Here is a 20,182-nt window from a genome sequence, read left to right as displayed (position 1 = left end):
AATATTTTCACATGAAAAAATCATAATTCTAACCTCCTAACTTTGTAAACCTAAAAATTATGGATTTTTAGATGCATTAAAATCTTCATTTAAAAAAATACACATATTTCAAAATCGCATGAATTTGAATACATATAAAAAGGGAAAATTGAGACAAACAAATTTAAATTAAAAACTCCCATGCAATGGACCCTTAACATTGTAGGATAGGGGAGGCCCGGGTTTATATAAGATCCCGACATCTCACAACCCTGTAGACATCCCCCCTCTGTCCCCACCCTTCCGCAGCCACTGAACTGCTGCCTCATACATCTTTTGCGACACACACACATACATAAATAGGAAAAGGGAGGAAATTATTATGCGTGTCTAACTCGACAAAAGTCGACTCATGTGGTTTGGTGGTAGTGGTACCTTGAGCATATCATCGCGTCTGCATTAGCACGAATCCTTGCACTTATTAGTAGTTGAATGGTCACATTGATATTTTAATGATAAGTGTGCAAGTAATTGGGATACAATGGGTCGAGATGAGATCATCACTCCTCTTCTCCACTCCACTCCGCCTTGGATTTCGAGGCAGAGAGACACTTTGAAGTTGAACCTCAGGAAGAATATGTGGTAGCAAGTGTGTTACATACATGTGGCATATGTAGATATGTAAATACGTATAAGCTACACGTAAAAAGTGTGTGTAGATAACAACAAGTCCATCGCAGGATGATGACTGCATAGAGAAGAAACTGGACCAAGAGGCGAGCCAAATCAGGGACAACGTTACAAAGGCGTTGTCTTCTTGTGAAGACACAAAAGGCAAAAATATCAGAACTGCCCTGTCTTCAGTTCAGATGCACATAATTCCATTCCCTTTCTTTCTTCTCGCCCAAAAATCAAATCCAAGGCAGGCCCAGTATTGCAGGCACCCTAAAACTCACGCCATGCGATGCGATATGTACCTCATGCTCTTTAAATTCATTAATTCCAACCATCTCGATACCTTGCGAGGCTCCAATTTACACCGAGACTTCCATCCCGACGGAAATTTGTACCCACCACAATTTCAGGGCGATTTAAGGCCTCGGTTTTCGGATTTTCGCAAAGTCTCAAATTTCCCAAGAAATGAAAGTTTCAAGTCTCTAATGCATGCACAAATTTAATGCGGTTTATTACTCAAGGGAGTGGTCTGGTCTCTGGGTCGGCTCTGGCAGTATGTATAAATCTGTGTGTATGCTGTTCTTGTTCAGGCGCCGCGGAAGGGTGTAGACAATGTCCCCAGGGTTATTCGATGTCGACATATGAACCCTTCCCTTCCCCCCTTATCCTACAATGTTAATGTCCCCCCGGCTTCTCCGCGGTCACTGCTCTTGTTGCATTGTGAAACGAATTAGTGCCTCGTTTCGTGGTCGTCTTCTTGACGGAATAGGTGCACATCTTAAAAAATGACTTGGTAAAATGATGACCACGCTTTTTCTCAGTATTTTTCTATATACACAATCCAATAATCTCACAAAGTTTGCTTGCGTGATGTGAAAATGTGCAGAAAAAATGGATAGATGAAAATAATTACAAATTAAATATCCATATATGTACGAAATTATGTACCGTTATGAAAAAATTCTGAATTTTTTTTTCTTCAGAAAACCTTACTCAACTCGTCAAATTGTGAGTGACGTGAAAATGTGCATAAGAAATGGATTGATGAAAATATCCATGTATGTATGAAATTTTGAAAAAAAATTCAGATTTTTTTCAAAAATACCAAGAAAACCTTACTACAAATTGGCTGACATGACAATTTATTATTAATAATATGAGACGTCCAAAAATAGTGCACCACGGATCACACCATAAAAATACAATATTTTCATGAATTACACAACACGATTAAATAATTAACTAATTAATAATAATAATAATTAAATGTATACTCGTTGTTGGTACAACAAACACAATAATATTTTTACCACGACAAGGATAACAATACATTCTTCTGTGTATGTAACAATTTACGACGACAACAATACAATGGTTACACAACAATATAGTAATATTCAGTATAGTAGTGGTTGGTAGTAGTAGTGGTAATAGTAAACAACAATAAATAATACTTTACTCCTTTTTCGCCCAACTTGCGCCATAGTTAAAGTATTAACTTTAACATTGGCGCAAGTTGCTCCAAAACAAGTCAAGTATTTATAAAACGCACCTTTTAATCATAATAATAATAAAGTAGTAAATACAACAATGAACGAACGATAATAAAATTACACGAGAATCAGCAGGTATTTGGATTAGATAGTCATCATCATCATTGTATAATGAATGATTATAATATCGTAATTAATAATAATTGTTGTGGCGTGTAATACTTAATTATTATTAAATAATACTAAAAAAATGAGATGTTTTCCTTAAAAGTTATCAAGATTTTTAAATACTTGGATTTTTCTTGAGAAAAAATTAAAAAGCGGTCACATTTAAGTTATGAGTGTTGAGTTGAGTTAAAAACTACACCGAGATTACATTTAATTTAAACTATTTAACTATACTTGCTAAATTTTTAAGATTATTACACATTTGTATATTTTAAATTGTAATAATAAATCTGGTCTGTTATCTGACTCGATTTTCTCCACCACTTCCACTGAGTTTGTTTGTTGATTTAATTAATTAAATATGTATAGTTAAATTATTTAGCTTGGATTGAATTTTTGTAGGTTGGTAATAATATTTAATAGTAATAATACATTTATAAAGTTAATTATATAGTTTGTTTTGTGGGTACATATCTCTCTTTCTCTCTCTCATTTTTGCCTGCTTGTTTTTTGGTTTGGCTGTTAACGCACACACCTTATCATCTTGCTTTTTAAAAAACACTAGATCATTGGTAGTTCTTTGAGTAAGTAAGTACAAGTTAATTAATAATTATAACGTAGTAAATATCTGAATCTAGTCAGTCATCTCTCCTCCCAGAGCGTCGCGTCGTCTCTCCCTCAACTTCTCAACTTGAGACTGATGATAAGAAGTGGATAAGTAAATAATAAAAAAAGGAAATAAAGAGTCAAAAAGGTGAAAAATACGATTAATATATCGAATCCAAGACAATTTATGCATTTGTATCGTCAACTCATTAACTTCGACGGGGTTTGGCAGCAGCCAGCAGATGTGATTGCGAATTATGATGGGAGTCAGGATTTGATTACGATTAATTGAGAGGAGACGAGGTAGCTCTCTCGATAAGAAGAATACAAAGTGCAACAGACTACTTTTACTACGGACAACGACAACAATTCTTTGTTTGTAATGAACAAATGGTAAGTAATACAGAGCTGTAAAACTGCGTGTAAAACAGTGGCCGCGGAAGGGCGAAGGGACAGAAGGACAATGTCCCCATCAAACCCTCTCCTATCCTACAATCTTAATGTCCCCACCCCTTCCGCGGCCACTGGTACTGCACTCTTTTACTAATTCTTGACCCATAAAATTCGTATCACCAGCAAAAAGATCCGATTCATGCATCCATCCATCCATCCATCCATCCATCCAGAAGACAATGGTAAGCGTTTTTATACAACTTTTTTTACCTACCTACCTACCTACAAGTTAGTTACTTCTTACTTACTTTTACTTACTTTTACAGAGCACAACGTGTGGAGTTCGTATGTAACAATGAGATGAAAAAATCATGCAGACGAAGATCATGAAAATTGGCTACGAGCAAAGTTTTTTTGTAAAGTTTCTACTTTTTCTGGTACGTAATTAGACAACCTATTTTTTTTACTACGAACGTTGAGATGATGATGAAATTTATGATGAGTTGAAGTTGATGATGATAAGGATGAAGGTAGTTTTTAGGTTGGTTGGTTTGCAGGGAGGTACATGGACTGGACACCACTGAACTGGAGGATATTTTTTTTGTATATCGTTTTATGACACGGGTGAATAAGTGAAACTTTTTTTGTTGGTTTGGTTTTTGGTTAGGTCGACCCAGGAACACTCTTGTTTTTCTTTTTAGCAGAGTTATTTTACATACGTGAGAGCAGCTAATAAGTAGCATTTAGTAGGAGTAGGAAGGAAGTAGCAGAGTTTTTTTTAATAACTTACACACTCTTGATAGTAAGATGACGATGGCCATGATGACAATTTGAACTGAGTCTGATTGTTGTGGAATTATGTATGTATGTTTTTTACTTTAAGAGACGCCCTCGTCCTCCTCGTTGTCCTCGTCGTCGTCGACGGGGAACAGTGAATTTCACAACCCCCCCGTCGTCACGATCGGCATGTCGTGTGAGGTGATGGTGTGCGGGAGGGAGGCCTGAGCGAGGCGTTGCTGTTGCGACATTTGCTGCTGCTGCTGTGGGGCGTGTGGGGGCATCATGATGTTGTGACTACTACTCGGATGCACTGTACTCGAGGAGGAGGACGTCGTCGTCGACGTGTTTGTCGTTGACGCACTTGTACTCGACGCGGCACACTTTTCCCGTCTTGTCCTCAACTTTGTGTGAACCTTGGCGTGCCGCTTTTTCTCATCGGAACGGGCAAACTTTCGCCCGCAGGTGTCACACGAAAAGGGCTTTTCCCCCGTGTGCGTGCGAACATGGGTGGTGAGATGGTCCGAGCGGGAAAAACTGCGCATACAGATGCGACATTGGAAAGGTTTTTGGCCAGTATGGATTCGAATGTGTCGTGTGAGTTCGTCCGAACGGGAAAAGCGACGATCACAACCTTCCACGGGGCAAGCGTAGGGACGTTCATGCACGGGCGTTTTGCTCGGTCGGTTCGGATAACGGCGTGGTTTCACGGGCACGAGTCTTAACGGTCCGGCCTGTGGGGGATAAAAAGATGGGGGGAATTAAGTAATTAATAATATTAATCAACCATTAACTCACTCCCTATACAATTTTCTTAATTAAATCTAATTAATTTTCAGCCCTACCTGGAACGTGTCTCCCACCTGACTCAGAATCTCATGCCCCTTGGAAGTGCTCGGGTTATACTCCGCGAGCCCGACGGACTGCTGCGTCGCGGAGGAATCATGCGAGGCCGTGGTCTCAACGGAAGGTGGTCCTCCCGTGCAATACTCGGCAAACGGCTCCTGCTTTGGTATGACTAACTGCTCCTGAGTGCTTTGGTCGAAGTCGGAGGTCGCCCAGGGGTGATACTTTGGTTGTTGAACTTGCTGCTGCGACTGTTGTTGCTGTTGTTGTTGTTGTTGGGGTTGCTGCTGCTGCTGCTGTTGGCGGAAGGGGTCATCCGTCATCGAGATGCAAGACGGGTCAAATGAAAACTCTGACTGTGAGCCTCCAAATTGAGAAGCAGAATTGGGCGAATCCGTATTAAAGGTGAGTTGTTGGGGTTGCGAGGTGGGGGTCAGGATGCCAAAGAGGGGGGCATAGAATGTACGGTCGGGTGAGGGTAGAATCCAGTTTATTCCGCCCGTAGGAGACCCAGCGGACTGGGGGAGCGGCGTGTTCAGGGATTGTTGACCCTGCTGCTGCTGCTGGTTGACTTGGGGCATGGTTACGCGAAGCCGCTGCTGCTGGCCGGGGTGGTGGTGGTGTTGTTGTTGCTGTTGGGCGTGCTGCTGCTGTGGGTGGAGTTGTTGCTGTTGCTGCTGCTGCTGCTGTTGGTTGTGGGAATGTGGGTCGTCGAGGGGGTGGTGGTGTGAAGGGAACATTTTCGGGCTGCTGGGGGGACTTGACGAGGGGGAGTTGTTGTTTGGCGTGAGGGTCAAGTCGGAATCTAAGGATCCTGTGGGACACCAAATTGTCATTATTGATTCAATGTTTTTTAAGGGGACGTGAAATATATACGCCACAATTTATATGCAAATTATGCAACGCACTGCAAACCGCAATGCATAATTTCATGAAAAAGCTGCAGCAATCCGTCAGTCATCAACCGCGTTCCAATTGAGACTGGTGCTCCTCACGGTGTTCCAGCCGTTTTATAAGTACTTTTGCATGATGATGATGATGAATGCAGCTAAATACATAAAGCCGACTGACTGCATCGTCGTAATGCATAAAATATAGCTTAGTTGCATGAATGAATTCCCATCACTCGGACGGACTGGAGTTTCTGTGGTGAGACTGGAGTCTGATTGCAACCACCATACCACCACCTAAATGGCAATATGTAGCTTATAGCCCCATAGGTATATCTCCCCTCCCCCCCTATACGTCTAGCGGAGCCCGACGCCTACGCGATTTCGGGTATGAAACATGCCTGAAAATAGCAGAACTGTTTTCTCCGAGTTCTGTCCTCCTGCTACAGTTGCCACGAAAGCCTTTTGTGTGAGGAGAGAGGTGTGACGTCAACGTGCAACTTTTCCCAGTTATACCCGGGACGGTGAAAGCGCAATTTTTTTCGCAACTCTGTCAGCCATCCAACTACTGCCCCAGTCCAGTCCTGCTTACAACCTGTGGGTCAGGATGCTTGCATACATGGGTGGCTTACAGGAAGCGGGGGGGATATGTTCCCCCAGAAATCGTATCTTTCCCACGTTAAAAAGTCCCCACATGTCCCCCTAACTTTCCCCGCCAATAATGAACCCTTATGCTATGCCATGCCATGCCACCAGTGCCCTTAAGGGAGCCAAAAAAATACATAAAAAGCGGGGGGACAGATATATTCCCCCCAGAAATCGCATCTTTCCCACGTAAATAAGTCCCCACATGTCCCCCCACCCCTGAACCCTTATGCCATGCCATGCTACCCTTAAAGTACCCCTTAAAAACAAACAAAATCACACATACCAATCGGCGGCGGGTCCAATATCGGCACCACGCTACTCCCAAAGAATCCCGTTCCAGCCGCAGAATGCGTAACGGGAGTGTTGAGACTGTCCTCGATCTTATGGAAGGAAGGGGACAACCCCTTCTGGAGCTTGTCGAGCGGACAGCAATCCGAATCTGGGGGGGAGAGTGAGTGTCTCTTATGGAGGAGAGGGGACGTCGGGGGTGAAGTCGCCGTCGGTGGGGAGAAGCAAAGGAGGCTGAGGGACACGCAGGGTAGGACACGGACCTTCTTCCGCTCCTGAAGGTTAGACCCGGGCGAAGGGAAGTGACAAAGGGTCAACACGGGGTCTTCGATCATTCTCATGTTGGCTGGTATGGGGTCTGGCTCGGTTCTTGGTGAGGTGGACTCCGACTCTGTCGTGGCAGAAGAAGAAGAGAGAGAAATGTTTGCGTCTACGACCGGAGGCACCGGTGCAGGTGAACCACTCAACGAATTATCCACAGCTAATACTCTCTCACTCGAGATGATAACTACTAAATACTTATCGGTACAAATATATACACACTTTCTCTCTCTCTGCCCCGTCGATACTACACTTATCTATTTACTACTACTTAATTTCACTCTGCTCCTAAGAACAAATTCAGACACACGTGTGACAGGTCTCCCTATATTCAGTCGAAATCGTCCTTCAGTAATATTCAATCAGGTATGTCGTTTCGTTTTTCAGTAAGAAATGCACCGGAATCAGGTACTCGGAAATTATGAGACGCCACTACTACTTATCCGCGCCTGCCGTCACTGCTGCACCTCGCACGAACGAGAGGTGAAGTGGAAGTGAAATGGAAAGTAGTGTGGAGTCGAGTATATGTATACGATTTTTATGTCGTGGTGGTGGTGGCGGTCGTCGTCGTCGAAGTGGTGCTTGCATAAGAGCGAGATCAAAAGAAGAAGAAGAGCTAACACACCACGCGAGAAGAGTTCTTCACAAAATGATGTTTAGCAACTCACGGCCAGCCTGCGACTGAACGAGTCAAAGAGAAAGATAGGCAACTAAATTTTATGAATGAACTCACCCTCCGCCGTAGACCACCCTTTCCCCGAGAAGAACGGGGGGTCATGACGTCAAATACGGGATTTTTGTGACGTCTTTCACTACGATACCCGGGTATTATGGATGGCTTCGGCTTTCTCCGAGGAAGTGGAAGACTGCAGTAGTGGATGGATGGACTAACCAGCTACGGGAGGACAGCACTTTCACTACTTTCGCTCAGATAGCTCTATCCGTAACCGCGATCAATTATGTGGCACGTTACACAACAACGTTCTTCTTCCAGGGTCAGTCATGGGGGGACGACCGCCACCGCCACGGCCAATTACCACCCCGACCACCGAACAGGCCGGCTTCTTCTTAATTGAGCGACTTTTATTATATTATTATCATCATTTCGTAATGAAATACTTGAGCAGAGAGAAGAAGGCTTTGACCGAGGTGAATGCATAACCGCAGTGGCCGCGGAAGCTGTGGGGTATATAAGATGATGCCCACATCTCACAACCGTGGGGACATTGTCACACCCTTCCGTGGCCACTTTATGACCCTGCCCACACCAACCAATTGACCAAATAAATTGCCAACTACTACATAATATTTATGTAACACTTAAAACCATGTATCGATTCGTATTATACACACATATTTATGTATGTACTAATGGTTCCTGACTTTATGTTATGGTGATGATTATGCATAATGCATAATAATAATTCCCATTAGCTCCTAAATTCAACCCTTTCCCTACACTTTCTCTATGTCCTCTTCCACTTTTACTTTACTCAAATTCTGTCACACATGTATCAACCGACTTACATAAATATGCACATACATACTTCACTTTTCCATCCATCCACCCACCTACGCTTCTCCGTATAACCACATGCATATGACCGACGACCGACCGACCGACCACAGTTTTGCAAAGGATGAATGAATCCACATATTTACAAATGATTCCTGCTTTCTTTCTTTTCCTCTTTCGGAGAACATCCCACATAAATTTGTCTCCTTTACGTAAGAATAATATTTATTTATTCGGGCATACTTGAAAAGAAGGTAGCAGACCAATCACCTCCACCTTCACCTCCACCTCCCCCACATCCATTAACAAATTATTGCAATAACAAATAAACAAGGGACAAGTTATGTTTGTAGCAATTTTTTGCGATGCAACGTGCTGCACATTGCCCCCGGTCCGATAAGTGACACTACCTTCACCTCCACCTCCATTAGCAAATTATTGCAATGCAATAACAAATAAACAGGACATGAAAAGGTAACGATTTTTTCTGCAATATGTTGCACATTGCCCCCCGGGTTCGACAAGTGACACCTGCAGCAATCAGCATTATTGGGCGTGATGTACAGGAGTCGATCGTAATTAATTAATTGCCTGCTTCTGCTAATTTCTCACCGGAATTGCTAATTTCTGAAGACGGATGGACATCGTGTAATGCCTCTCCCAATCAAGATGCTACTAGACCACCAGTGGCCGCGGAAGCTGCTTGACATTGTCCCCCTGTCCCCACGGTTGTTCGATGTCCGCATCATCTCCCCATCTTATATAAACCCGTCCCTCCTCCCCATCCTACAATGCTAACGTCCCCAGATGTCCCCACGGCTTCCGCGGCCACTGGGTGGGCTACCACTCCTGACTGAGCTAAATGTAAGTATGCTGCACATTTTCCATAAGATCAACAGGTTACGTACGTATGCACATCTACATCCACCATTCAGAAATTATTGCGGTTTGCTTCACGTTCACACACACAACTTGGTAAGTTGAAAGATAAATAAATAAATGAGTGAATTAAGAACGAACGAGTAAGCAAAACGATGAGGTCATTCGTCGCATAGCGCGAGTCGAATCCATAAGAAGAACAACTCAGAACTGAAATTAAACATGAACACAAGGGCGTTTGATGAGTCGAGAGTTTTCTTTAATTATCTCCTCGCAGACCAGACCACGAGATTATCATTGTCATGATTAACTAACTATATAAGTGCGACTATGTATGTATACACGACGACACACTCTTCACACACAGCCAGCCAGTAGTAAGTAAGTAGTGGTCGTCAGTGGCCGCGGAAGCCGTGGGGACATTGATAGTGGAGGGACGGGTTTACATAAGATGATGCGGACATCTAATAAACAACTGTGGGGACATTGTCCCTCTGTCCTCTCAAGCTTCCGCGGCCACTGTAATGGAGAAAAATAGACTTTGTTGAGGGACCAGTGGCCGCGGAAGCTGTAAGGATATCTGGGGACATTAACATTGTGGGATAAGTAGAGGCCCGTGTTTATACAAGATGGGGAGATGATGCCGACATCGAAAATAAACAACCCTGGCGACATTGCCCCTCTGTCCCCACCCTTCCGCGGCCACTGGTCGTCATCATCCTAGATTGGACTGGACATCACCGTGGCCGTGTGGGTATGGCGACCTCACCTCATTTTTATGATGCGGAAGAAGACAGGACAAAAAGCGTAAACACTTTTACTCTTTTTTCTCCTTTCTTCATTATTTATTTTACATATCGCATCGCTCTTGAACTTGACCATATTTGGGAGACGAACAATGCCGACGCTCCCCGACGTACATATGCAGGGTTACGTCAGCACTGCGAATAAATTGGCGAATTTGGCCGAAACCCGTCCTCGTAGTCTGTGTTTGTAGAGTAGAGACCAACTCGTTCCTAATAGCGCCTTCTCTCCCAGCGTCGCTAACCAGTCGAGGATACAGCAGCGGAGGGTGATGATCATCAGCACGTAAAACAGATCTCTCATACCATAAACTTTCTCAAGAAACCACTCAGGGCCTCAAGTTATCGGGGAAGGTTTCTTCTAAAAAAAAGAGGGCTTTAAAGTGCGAAAAATGTCCCTTTTTCAGACATATTTATGTACAATACACATGAGATCATGACGATGAAGATGAAGAATCCGTCTCAAATTGTAAATACACATCTCATTAAAATTGGCCTCCTCACGTGTTCCTCGAATAATAAAAAGAAGAAGAAGATGACATTTCGCCACTTCAAATGATGAGCAATACTCTAATTTTAAATCACACATCTCTCATAAAACTACGTCACCCAGCAATAGTTGAGATTCCCACTAGACGACTAACTCGATAAAACCACTAACGAGACGCGTATTTACATCCTTTCTTCAAGGATTTTAGATATCCAATCCCCTCCAAAAGAATATTTGTCCAAAATCAGTTTTTTTCGACCAGAAATCTCATATTTACCATGCGACGAGGCAAGTTGAGACGGAATTTCAGAGCAATGCACCTGAGCAGCAATGAGTGGATGAGCAGCAGCAGCAGCAGCAGTTACGACTTGATCTCATGGTGAGGAAGGTGAGACGAGGAGTTATGCAATGTGACCAGATGGGCAAGGCCGTATGCGAGAATGAGAGGCGTCTCACTTTTTTGGTGCAAAATAAAATCTGCCCATTCCTCCCATCCCAATGGGACGCATTATTTTTGAGCCAAAAACATTGATGACTGTATACGCTCGCAATTTCTGTGAGGATATGTACGGACATAAAAACATTACGTTATGTAAGATCTCTTATGTTATGCCCTCGCTAATCCGAAACCGTTATATTGAGTAGTAAATATGTGGTGTGGAGGCACGCTAAATAATACGGGGACAAAATTGTCACCGGGTATTAAACACTACCGATATTCGGGGGATAATAATTTCACCCGTGAAATTAAAATGCTTGCCTTTTTATCAGTTATTTTCTGTGTTTAGGATACAAGTAAATGACTATTTGTGAGAAATAACGGGAGGAAAGTGGTTTCTTGCAGGTAACTATTTTGACCTGGGAGAAATGCAAGGCGCGAGAAACCACGCCCCGTCGCGACAAATACTTCATACTGCGCGTCGCTAAATGGCGCATATTTCTCGCACTTTTGTGAACTTCTTTGCTCTTTTTTGCACTATCTTGCAGTTTCTTGAGCCTCTCATTTTTTTCGTTTTTTGCTTTTCCGTTAAAAAATGTACCAAACCGGCAAGAAACGAAATACCGACTAATTTCATACTGATCATTTATTACCAATTCAGTGATAAATCTGCCCCCTTATTATTTCCAGTGTTTCTAACTCCTCTTCCCCGGAATGCACACAAATACCCGAACACAAATACCCGTTTTTTTTGTTTGTATAAAATTCTGTTTACAATTAATCCATTTCGTTGTTGTTATACACATTGTCACCACCACTCCACTCCACCCACCCGAAATGCGGTTCTATCCATCCATCCATTAGTATGCAATGCATCGTCCCCATACTTACTTACTTATCTTACTCCCTCCCTCCATTCTTACCCGTGTATCCGTCCATATCTTCCCTGCGAATTGGGTGCCTCTAACCAAAACCAACTTAAAATAACTTTAAGAATCATCACTCCGTATTTTTAGCCGAGTTTCGCCCACCCAATATGGTTTCTATTTTTTGGCCCTAAAATTAGTTCTCTTCTATTTATACGCCGGTAGCACGTGGATTGCAGTGCAGCTCACCACCAGAGATCATCTCTTCTTCTTCCAAGAGAGTAAATACTATATCGTCGTCATCTCTCCATCTGATATCCACCCGAAGATATGCACATATCCATATCCTGCATTTAGTATCGATCAGTGTGTACGTGTGACTCATTCTTCTTCTCCTCTTCCTTCCGAAGAAAGATCACATCAGATCCGCGATGTGTGTAAAAAACTGCACTTTTTTTGCAAAACTCCACATTCCACAAATTCTCTCTTCTTAACCGGAAAGCAGGTGACTTAACATCATGTCGACGTGTCTCGTACACCCACACCGATCGACGAGGCAAGAAAGGAGGCAGGATGACTTTAAAAAATTTGGAATGAATGAATTAACCCGTACAGACGAAAAATGTAGGTACTCCTCAATCAGATAGACACATAACAATTGTGATCTTTTATTGTTATCGACGAGCCACCAAAAACTGTGCATCTGGTGCCCATACGATACCACTTGCATTGCATTCGGTGAGACCACGTACGTAACGTGCTTCTCACACCGAGTAACCAACCAACCACTTGTTGCGAAACTTGCTACAAATCAGTTACCTATTTCGAACTTTTCGAACCAATTTAAAGATCAACACAAACAATGGCGTCTTTACACAAAAAACTGCATCGAACTAACTTAACTAAACAATAATAATAATGGATTACGTATTTAGATACATAAGAAGCGAAATAAGGCGTGTATACGGATACAAGAACATAATGTCACATCGCATCAATCGGGGCGAGAGAGAGAGACATACAAAAACAGTGGCCGCGGAGGGCGTGGGGACATTAACAGGGGAGGGAGGGGTCTATATAAGATGGGGACATCGAATATCCGTGGGGACATTAACGTTGTAAGATAAGGGAGGGGTTTATATAAGATGGGGGACATCGACTACCCCTGGGGACATTGTCCCCCCACCCTTCCGCGGTCACTGGACACACAAATAATGCTGAGTGAGTGAGTGAGAGAGCACTGTATTTATTTTGAAGGGACAAATCCTTTCCTCTCCTCTTCTGCTTACCTGTTGTTAAAAACGCCACATGGTAATTTTGGTGACAGACATGTTGCCATCCGTAAATACTGTGAGTCTGCAAAAAAAATCGGAAAACAAGGAGAACACGGATTCAGACAGAATTAGAGGACAAGGACAATGACTATGAATCCAATTGTGTTTAGCTGGCCATCCTGAAAGGATGTGTAAAGATTCTGCGGGGGTTCATGATCACTGCTAATTAGTTCTACACGAATTTAGCCTGCCCATTAAGAAATAAAATGATGATGCTGATGCTGATGGCAATGCTGGTGATTCTTCTTCACTTAATTTATTATCTCCGGTTTATTCTCTGCCGTAATTCTATTGAATAATCGAGGAGTAGTTGGGCTTGAATACGTACGTTTGTACTTACATTTTGTTAGATTTCGAATGGGGGGAGACACTTACATACTCAACATACATACATCAGGACCATTTATTTATTGTGGGAATAATCAGTGGCCGCGGAAGCTGGGGGGACATCGGGGAACATTAACAGGGGAGGGGGATGGGTTTATATAAGGTGGGGGGATGGTGGGGACATCTGGGGAGATTAACATGGTAGGATAGGGAAGGGAGGGGCTTATATAACATGGGCAGATGGGGGGGGCATCGAATACCCGTGGGGACATGTGGGGACATTAACATTGCAGGGTGGTGGGAAAGTTAACATTGCAGGATAGGGGAGGGGACATCAAATACCCCTGAGGACATTGTCCCTTTGTCCCCCCACCCTTCCGCGGCCACTGGTACGAGGGAATACACAGACACCTATAGATCAAGGTGGTGCATATCTTCTTCATCTCCATGCACTTATTGATACAGAAGGAGAACAAGAGGACGAGGACACCTTTCCTTCCTTGCCTCTCGGAGAAAAGGAGAGACAATGAATCTGCTTAAAACTCACTTACTTACTACTTTTTTGCCTATTTATGTATGTATAAGTGTCTCTCTCCTTCTTTTTTCAGGGAGGAGGATGCTGTGCAATGCAATCCAAGAAGAAGCAAATCTTTGCCCCAATTCATCTCTCTCGAATCGTCTCATTCATGAATTAGAATTGGTTTTTTAAAGTCTGACGAGAAGAATTGGCCACTAAATAAATTTATTCTTGGTTTTAAAGATTCATTCAAAGTAAATTCCTCTCCTGCAAGAAATTGTATAAGGTCGAGTCATGCAATTAAATAATTTGGCTCTCTATGGACCATGTCCTTACTTACAAAATGTGGGTACATCTGGGTACATAACTAGCCTGACACAGGTACATATGTAGGTACGTACGTATTCATTCCTTAAAACTTTCCCATTTTCAGGCTGGTTTTAACTAGTTCGATAATAAGGCAGGTATCATCCCGATTTCGGCAAAAAACGGGGGACAAACTAATCCAGAAATCGTCACTATTATATGTGCAAAAAAAAGTGTGCACAAAATTGCAGGGGACAAACTGAGATACAAATCTTCACTATTTCACCCATTTAATAAATACATGTGCAAAAAAAGAAACTGCAAAAATTTACTTACATGACTTTAGTTCAGTCTGGAACATTTCACCATTCTTTATAATCCAAAATGGAATAAAATTTTGCGCTTTACTTTACTTTTACTTCAATTCTTATCTTAAGCAGGAGGAATATTTATAATAAAACTTTGTTACTTTCATATTTATTTATCACAATTAATTCAAGAGCAGCAGAATTTTCCATCACTTTTCCTCTTCACTATGTTTGTTTCTCTTCTCCTTAACTAACTAACTTATCCTTAACTGGGGAACAGTTTTACTTATCAATTCCTCCTCCTCCAAAAATATCTTATCTTCTATATTTATAGCACCAAAACGCGAGGGAGAGAAAAGTGAGACACCGTCGTCCCTCCGTCACGGTGAAAGTTAGTCAGTCAGTTATCACAGCTAGCCGATGAAGATGATGATGATGACGATGAGAAGCTTGTGTGGATTGGATTTGGCGTGGGCAGAGAGGCAGCAGAGAGCTCAACAAGTAGTCGTCTCCTCGCTATGTGTGGCGGATGATGAATGGGCGACGAATTGTACTTTCTCTCCCCTGTAATACCCTCGCTTTTTCCACGACGGCAACTGGAAATGAGCCCTGCATGTGCATGCGAATGAGCACCATCTCAATTATTATCATCCCATCGTCCTCGCACATCCTGGGAGTCCCCATCATGCCTCCAGAGAGAGAAAGAGGTGGGATTGATTCCAATGCTGCTGGAGGATCAAGACGACAAGCCACGTATCAACTACATTTAACGGCACTCACTTCTTTCTCACACGGATAACACGACACGATAAGAACTGCGTAGCTTTTTCAACCCAGCTCTGATTTCACTTTCCGGCAGGCATCACTTTCACCTCACTCTTTGTAATGATGGGATTCACTCAAAGTCTAAATTCTAATGGTCACCAAACCACGCCACGCCACGCCATGAATTGAGAAAGGACGAGGTAAATAAAACGGAAAAGTTGGTCGGTCCGTTTTCTCCACGATTGGTTAAACCATTAAGGAAAATCATTTCAAGATTTCTGCTTTCTCTTTTATTTTATTACCCAAATTTATTCCACTCGTAGTCACCACCACACTTGACCAAACTGGTACGTGACACTAGTTGCGACCTGGTCACCTCCTTGACCTTCGGCATCCTACTCACTTTTCGCAGCACTTGTCCTGATGATAAGCACGCTTATGGGTTTCTAGTGGGGGCGATTTTTTTTCTGTGGGGGAGGAACACGCGTCCTATATTAGCGCGGGCTTTCTTTCCACGTCGCCCTACTCGGTCCGACCTCTTGGTTAAATCCTCCCAAAAAAACAAGCTAGTCGTTTTCTTCTTGATCTTCTTCTCCGGCGCTGGCGAAGATCGAGTGAGGAGGAATCCCTCTGAATGAGTGAGGTTTTGTTATTTGGCGTTGAGATGCACTACCAAAAGTTGCCGTGTTAATCGCAGCATCTCCACAACTTGAGCCCACGCCAATAATATTGTACATACATACGTCCATCCATGTAGTTTGACTAAATAAGTAAGAAGACGACGAGGCAATAAGACGTGCATGATGTGTAAAAAGTAAGTATTCTGTGTGTGTACGTGGTATGGTGGTGTGGTGATGATGCCATTGATTATTTGCTATTTAGCTGCTTGTGTCTCTTTTTACTCGCCTTCTTCCATCTAAAACGGTCTGGTGTAAGAGTTATGGTCGTGGTGCGGTGGTTGGTGTGTGGTGCGTGCCGTTCGAATTTTATTCGCCCAACCAACAACCAGCCGGATTTGATGGTCTTTCGATCTCTCTGACAGGTAATGTGATCTTGATATCATCGAGAGATTTAAATGTTTGGGATTGGATCCAATCCACTCGGCTCGAATTGAAGGGTGACGTTGGATACCGCTTTTGTGAAGCTAATGGACATGCTAAATTGTGGACATGTGAGCGTGGGTAGAAAATGAGGCAAGAAACCCGCGCTTGGTTCGTTTCATTGCCCTCGATTTAATAGTAAACGGGAGGGAAAATGAATGAGGTAAGGAGGCAACCTTAGAAGGAGATTATATGTATTGTGTCAAGTTCGGCGTAAGTTTGTACCTATTGGAGGACGAATAAGTAACAGTGTTTCAGGTGGAATAAGCAAGAAATAAGGGGAGAAGAAAGTGGTTTCTTGCAGGGGGATATTTTGACCGGGGGGAAATGCAAGGTGGGAGAAACTAGGTCCCGCCGCTGTAATAGTTCGTACGGAGAGGGACTAAATGGCGCTAATTTCTTACAATTTTTGCAGTTTTTTGCACCTCACATTTCTTGCAGTTTTCCCCACCTTGCATTCCTTGCATGGCTTATTTTGCACTGCAAGAAATATACACATGTAGCAAACTAGCGAAGCCCTGCTAACTAATCAGTCTCACAAATTCGGGGAAAATTAGTCAACCGAGATGTTTCCTTCTTATTCATATGTACAATACAAAATCAACCATGTACATACATACATAGTGACTAAATTTCTCAAGAATTATCGACCCATACAGTTCCACTTATACCAATTATATATTATATTTCCCTGCTTTTAATCCTTTCATCATTCGTAGTAACTACCTAACTCGTTCCCTCAAAATACATACTTAACTTGTAATTCGTGGAGGAAGAAACCCAAACTAAATCACTTGTTATAAATACTTGTTCAACAAAAGGCTTGAATTACACAAGAGTCGGTTGGGTGACTTTCTTCGCTGCTTTCCCCACCACCACCACCGCCACGCCACGCCACGCCAGCCATAATATCTGCACTAGTTACATATCTATCTTACATCATGTCACACAGCCTGTTGCTCGGGCTGCCAGGGGCCGCGGAAGGAAGACAGGGGGACAATGTCCCCATGGTTGTTCGATGTCGGCATCATCTCCCCATCTTATACGTATAAACCTGGGCCTCTCCTAATGGCAATGTCCCCAGAACATCTTCCGCGGCCACTGGCTGCTCCTGCTTTCACCCACCCCGCACTCCACTTTTTGATTCCACTTTACTTTACTCCATCATAATAATATCTCTCTCTCTTTCTGCCCATTAGTCAAATCTCGTCAAAAAGTCGGCCTTTTTCTTCATATAAGTAGACGAAATGGAAGTCTTAACCTTTCCCTCGGGTTGAGTTGACTCGTTGTCTGTCTCTCTCTTTGATCATTCACAATAAGGTCAAGTATTTACTAGTTGCACAATACAATAAGCAAGTCTCTGCCTGCCAGGGGCCGCGGAAGGTGTGGGACATTAACAAGGGCCGGGTTTAAATAAGATGGGGAGATGATGCCGACATCGAACAACTGTGGGGACATTGTCCCTCTGTCCTGTTCTGTCCGCGGCCACTGTTTAAGAACATAGTTCATAAATGTGTAGGTGCTTTCATCACATGGATATTTACGTATTTATTTATATTGTTTCTTACCGTTTTGTAAACGGTAATTAAATTTTTGTTGCCCTATTTGCCCTACACACACGGAGAAGTCATGTCATGTGTAAGTATTTGTGTGTGATGTAATTTTTGTGTGAGGAGAGAGAGATCGCATTATACAAGAAGAAGAAGAAGAAGAAGTGATGTATGCACATGGATACATACATGCCAATTTATTTGCGAAAAAAGTGGATGCATTGGATACAAATGAAAAAAGTGTGCCTGATCTTCTTCTGTTTAACCCAATCCGACACCCACGCGCGTCTGTGTTGGTGGTGCTGCACGATTTGAATTCTTCTTCTCCACGGGAAGAAACTTATCAACTTTTACGTACGCAGAGTGCTGGAAGAAGAAGAAGGAAGGAAGAAACGGTAAGTGGCAGTGGCTCGGTTTCAGTGGGTTTGTGTATACATTTCTTGCACTGGAATGCAAGAAATGGGAGATGCAAGAAACGGCAAGAAATGTGCTATATGAACTATTTGCGGCGAGGCGTCTTTTCTTCATACCTGTTCGCCTTCATTCATTCAACAGATTATGATAGTGAATGGCAGTGAATGAAAATGAATTTCCTGTCATTTGAATGAAAGCGAGTGAAAGATTCCGTAATTTCAGTTGAATGATTATGAATACAAAAATTTTTCACTCATTTCATTTTTCACCCTATGCTTAATACATGAGGCGAAATAAAAAATGAAGTCTGATGAAGTTAAGTGAAATGAAACGAATTTGAACCAAAATGCCTGAATGCGAATGAAAAATCAGAAATCGGGATGACTGACTTTTGAATGAAACCTAAATTTTTGAACAGGTCAAAATATTCCCCTGCAAAAAAAGAACACTTTCCTGCAAGTGGTTACCCGAAACCCTGGATCCTCTGGATGAGGAGGAGGAGGAGGAGGGCAAGAAAGATGATGACGATGATAATTATTTTATTATTATCCATCTCCCGTCTACAATCAGTCTGTCCGAGAGTGGATCTATTTATTTAGTCGGATGTGTGTAACGAGTCCCATCCACCAATATTCCAAGAAATCTCTCGTCTTTCTGTCTCAAGCCATTCGGCATGCACTGAAAAGTAGCGTGATACTGACGCCCCCGCACCTGAGCAGCGAAACTCACATCTAATGACTTTGTCTCCCAAAAGGTACGTGTGTTCGTGTAAAGTTGTTATTTGTCTCATTCCGAATTTGTGTACCACATTCCGCACTTCCTCGAATCAATAACCCCCGAATTCTGCCAATAATCAGCCTCCTCGCGAAAAGTCCAGGAGAAGAAATTTCGAAATCCTGCATGGTGAGTGATGCTCGTCATCCTGGTCGTCGTCGTCATCCCAACGAGAAGTTGGCCATTCATCTCACACATTATTTTGGGCATTATTATTATGAATATTAAGAATAAAAGACTCACGCCCACACGAAGCCGATGGATGCGTAGGAAGTAAAAGTAGCCTTGACCAAAAAAGGACGCAATGGGTGGACTTGGCATTTGCAGACGGTGCAGTTTTTCTTCTTCTTCTTCTCATCTCTTAGCAAAGCAAATCAGTGGACAAACAAATGGAATGGACGAACGGCGATTGGTCGTGTTTCTTCGTAGCCCCAAAGGAAGCTGAACAGTGGCCGCGGAAAGGTGTGGACAGAGGGACAATGTTCCCAGGGTTGTTCGATGTCGGCGTCTTATATAAAACCGGCCCTCCCTCCCCTGTTAATGTCCCCAGAACGGCTTCCGCGGCCACTGACAGGCGAAATTCGTCTCCCCATCCATGTGCACCTCTCTCAACTGCTGTTTATTACCCAGAAACGTGAGACGATTGGAAACACCACGTCCAAAAAGGTGCCATCCCATCGAGCACAATCCCAAAAATCGAATCACATCCA

General features: G+C 42.9%; 1 protein-coding gene across 1 annotated transcript; it reads right to left on the bottom strand.

The window, feature by feature from the left end:
- Window positions 1–1,779: 1,779 nt before the first annotated feature.
- On the bottom strand, window positions 1,780–16,265 carry LOC110856797 (early growth response protein 1-B). Its single transcript, XM_022105351.2, has 5 exons — window positions 14,898–16,265; window positions 13,367–13,433; window positions 6,759–7,154; window positions 4,937–5,751; window positions 1,780–4,825 (listed from the first exon to the last, which is right to left on the bottom strand). Exons 3-5 carry the CDS (start codon window positions 7,102–7,104, stop codon window positions 4,253–4,255), a joined length of 1,734 nt encoding a protein of 577 aa, XP_021961043.1. The 5' UTR covers window positions 7,105–7,154; window positions 13,367–13,433; window positions 14,898–16,265; the 3' UTR covers window positions 1,780–4,252.
- Between the last annotated feature and the right edge of the window lie 3,917 nt (window positions 16,266–20,182).

This window comes from Folsomia candida, unplaced genomic scaffold (assembly GCF_002217175.1).
Source record: "Folsomia candida strain VU population unplaced genomic scaffold, ASM221717v1 Fcan01_Sc017, whole genome shotgun sequence".
Classification (NCBI taxonomy): Eukaryota; Metazoa; Arthropoda; class Collembola; order Entomobryomorpha; family Isotomidae; genus Folsomia; species Folsomia candida.
Note: the sequence above shows the minus strand (reverse complement) of the source record. Positions and strands in the feature narration are given on the sequence as shown.

Coding starts and splice junctions, on each gene's coding strand:
- LOC110856797 (XM_022105351.2), bottom strand. CDS start 7,104: ATGAGAATGATCGAAGACCCCGTGTTGACCCTTTGTCACTTCCCTTCG. Junction 5,752..6,758: donor ATTGGACCCGCCGCCGATTG/GTATGTGTGATT, acceptor GGTGTCCCACAG/GATCCTTAGATTCCGACTTG. Junction 4,826..4,936: donor AGGTGGGAGACACGTTCCAG/GTAGGGCTGAAA, acceptor TATCCCCCACAG/GCCGGACCGTTAAGACTCGT.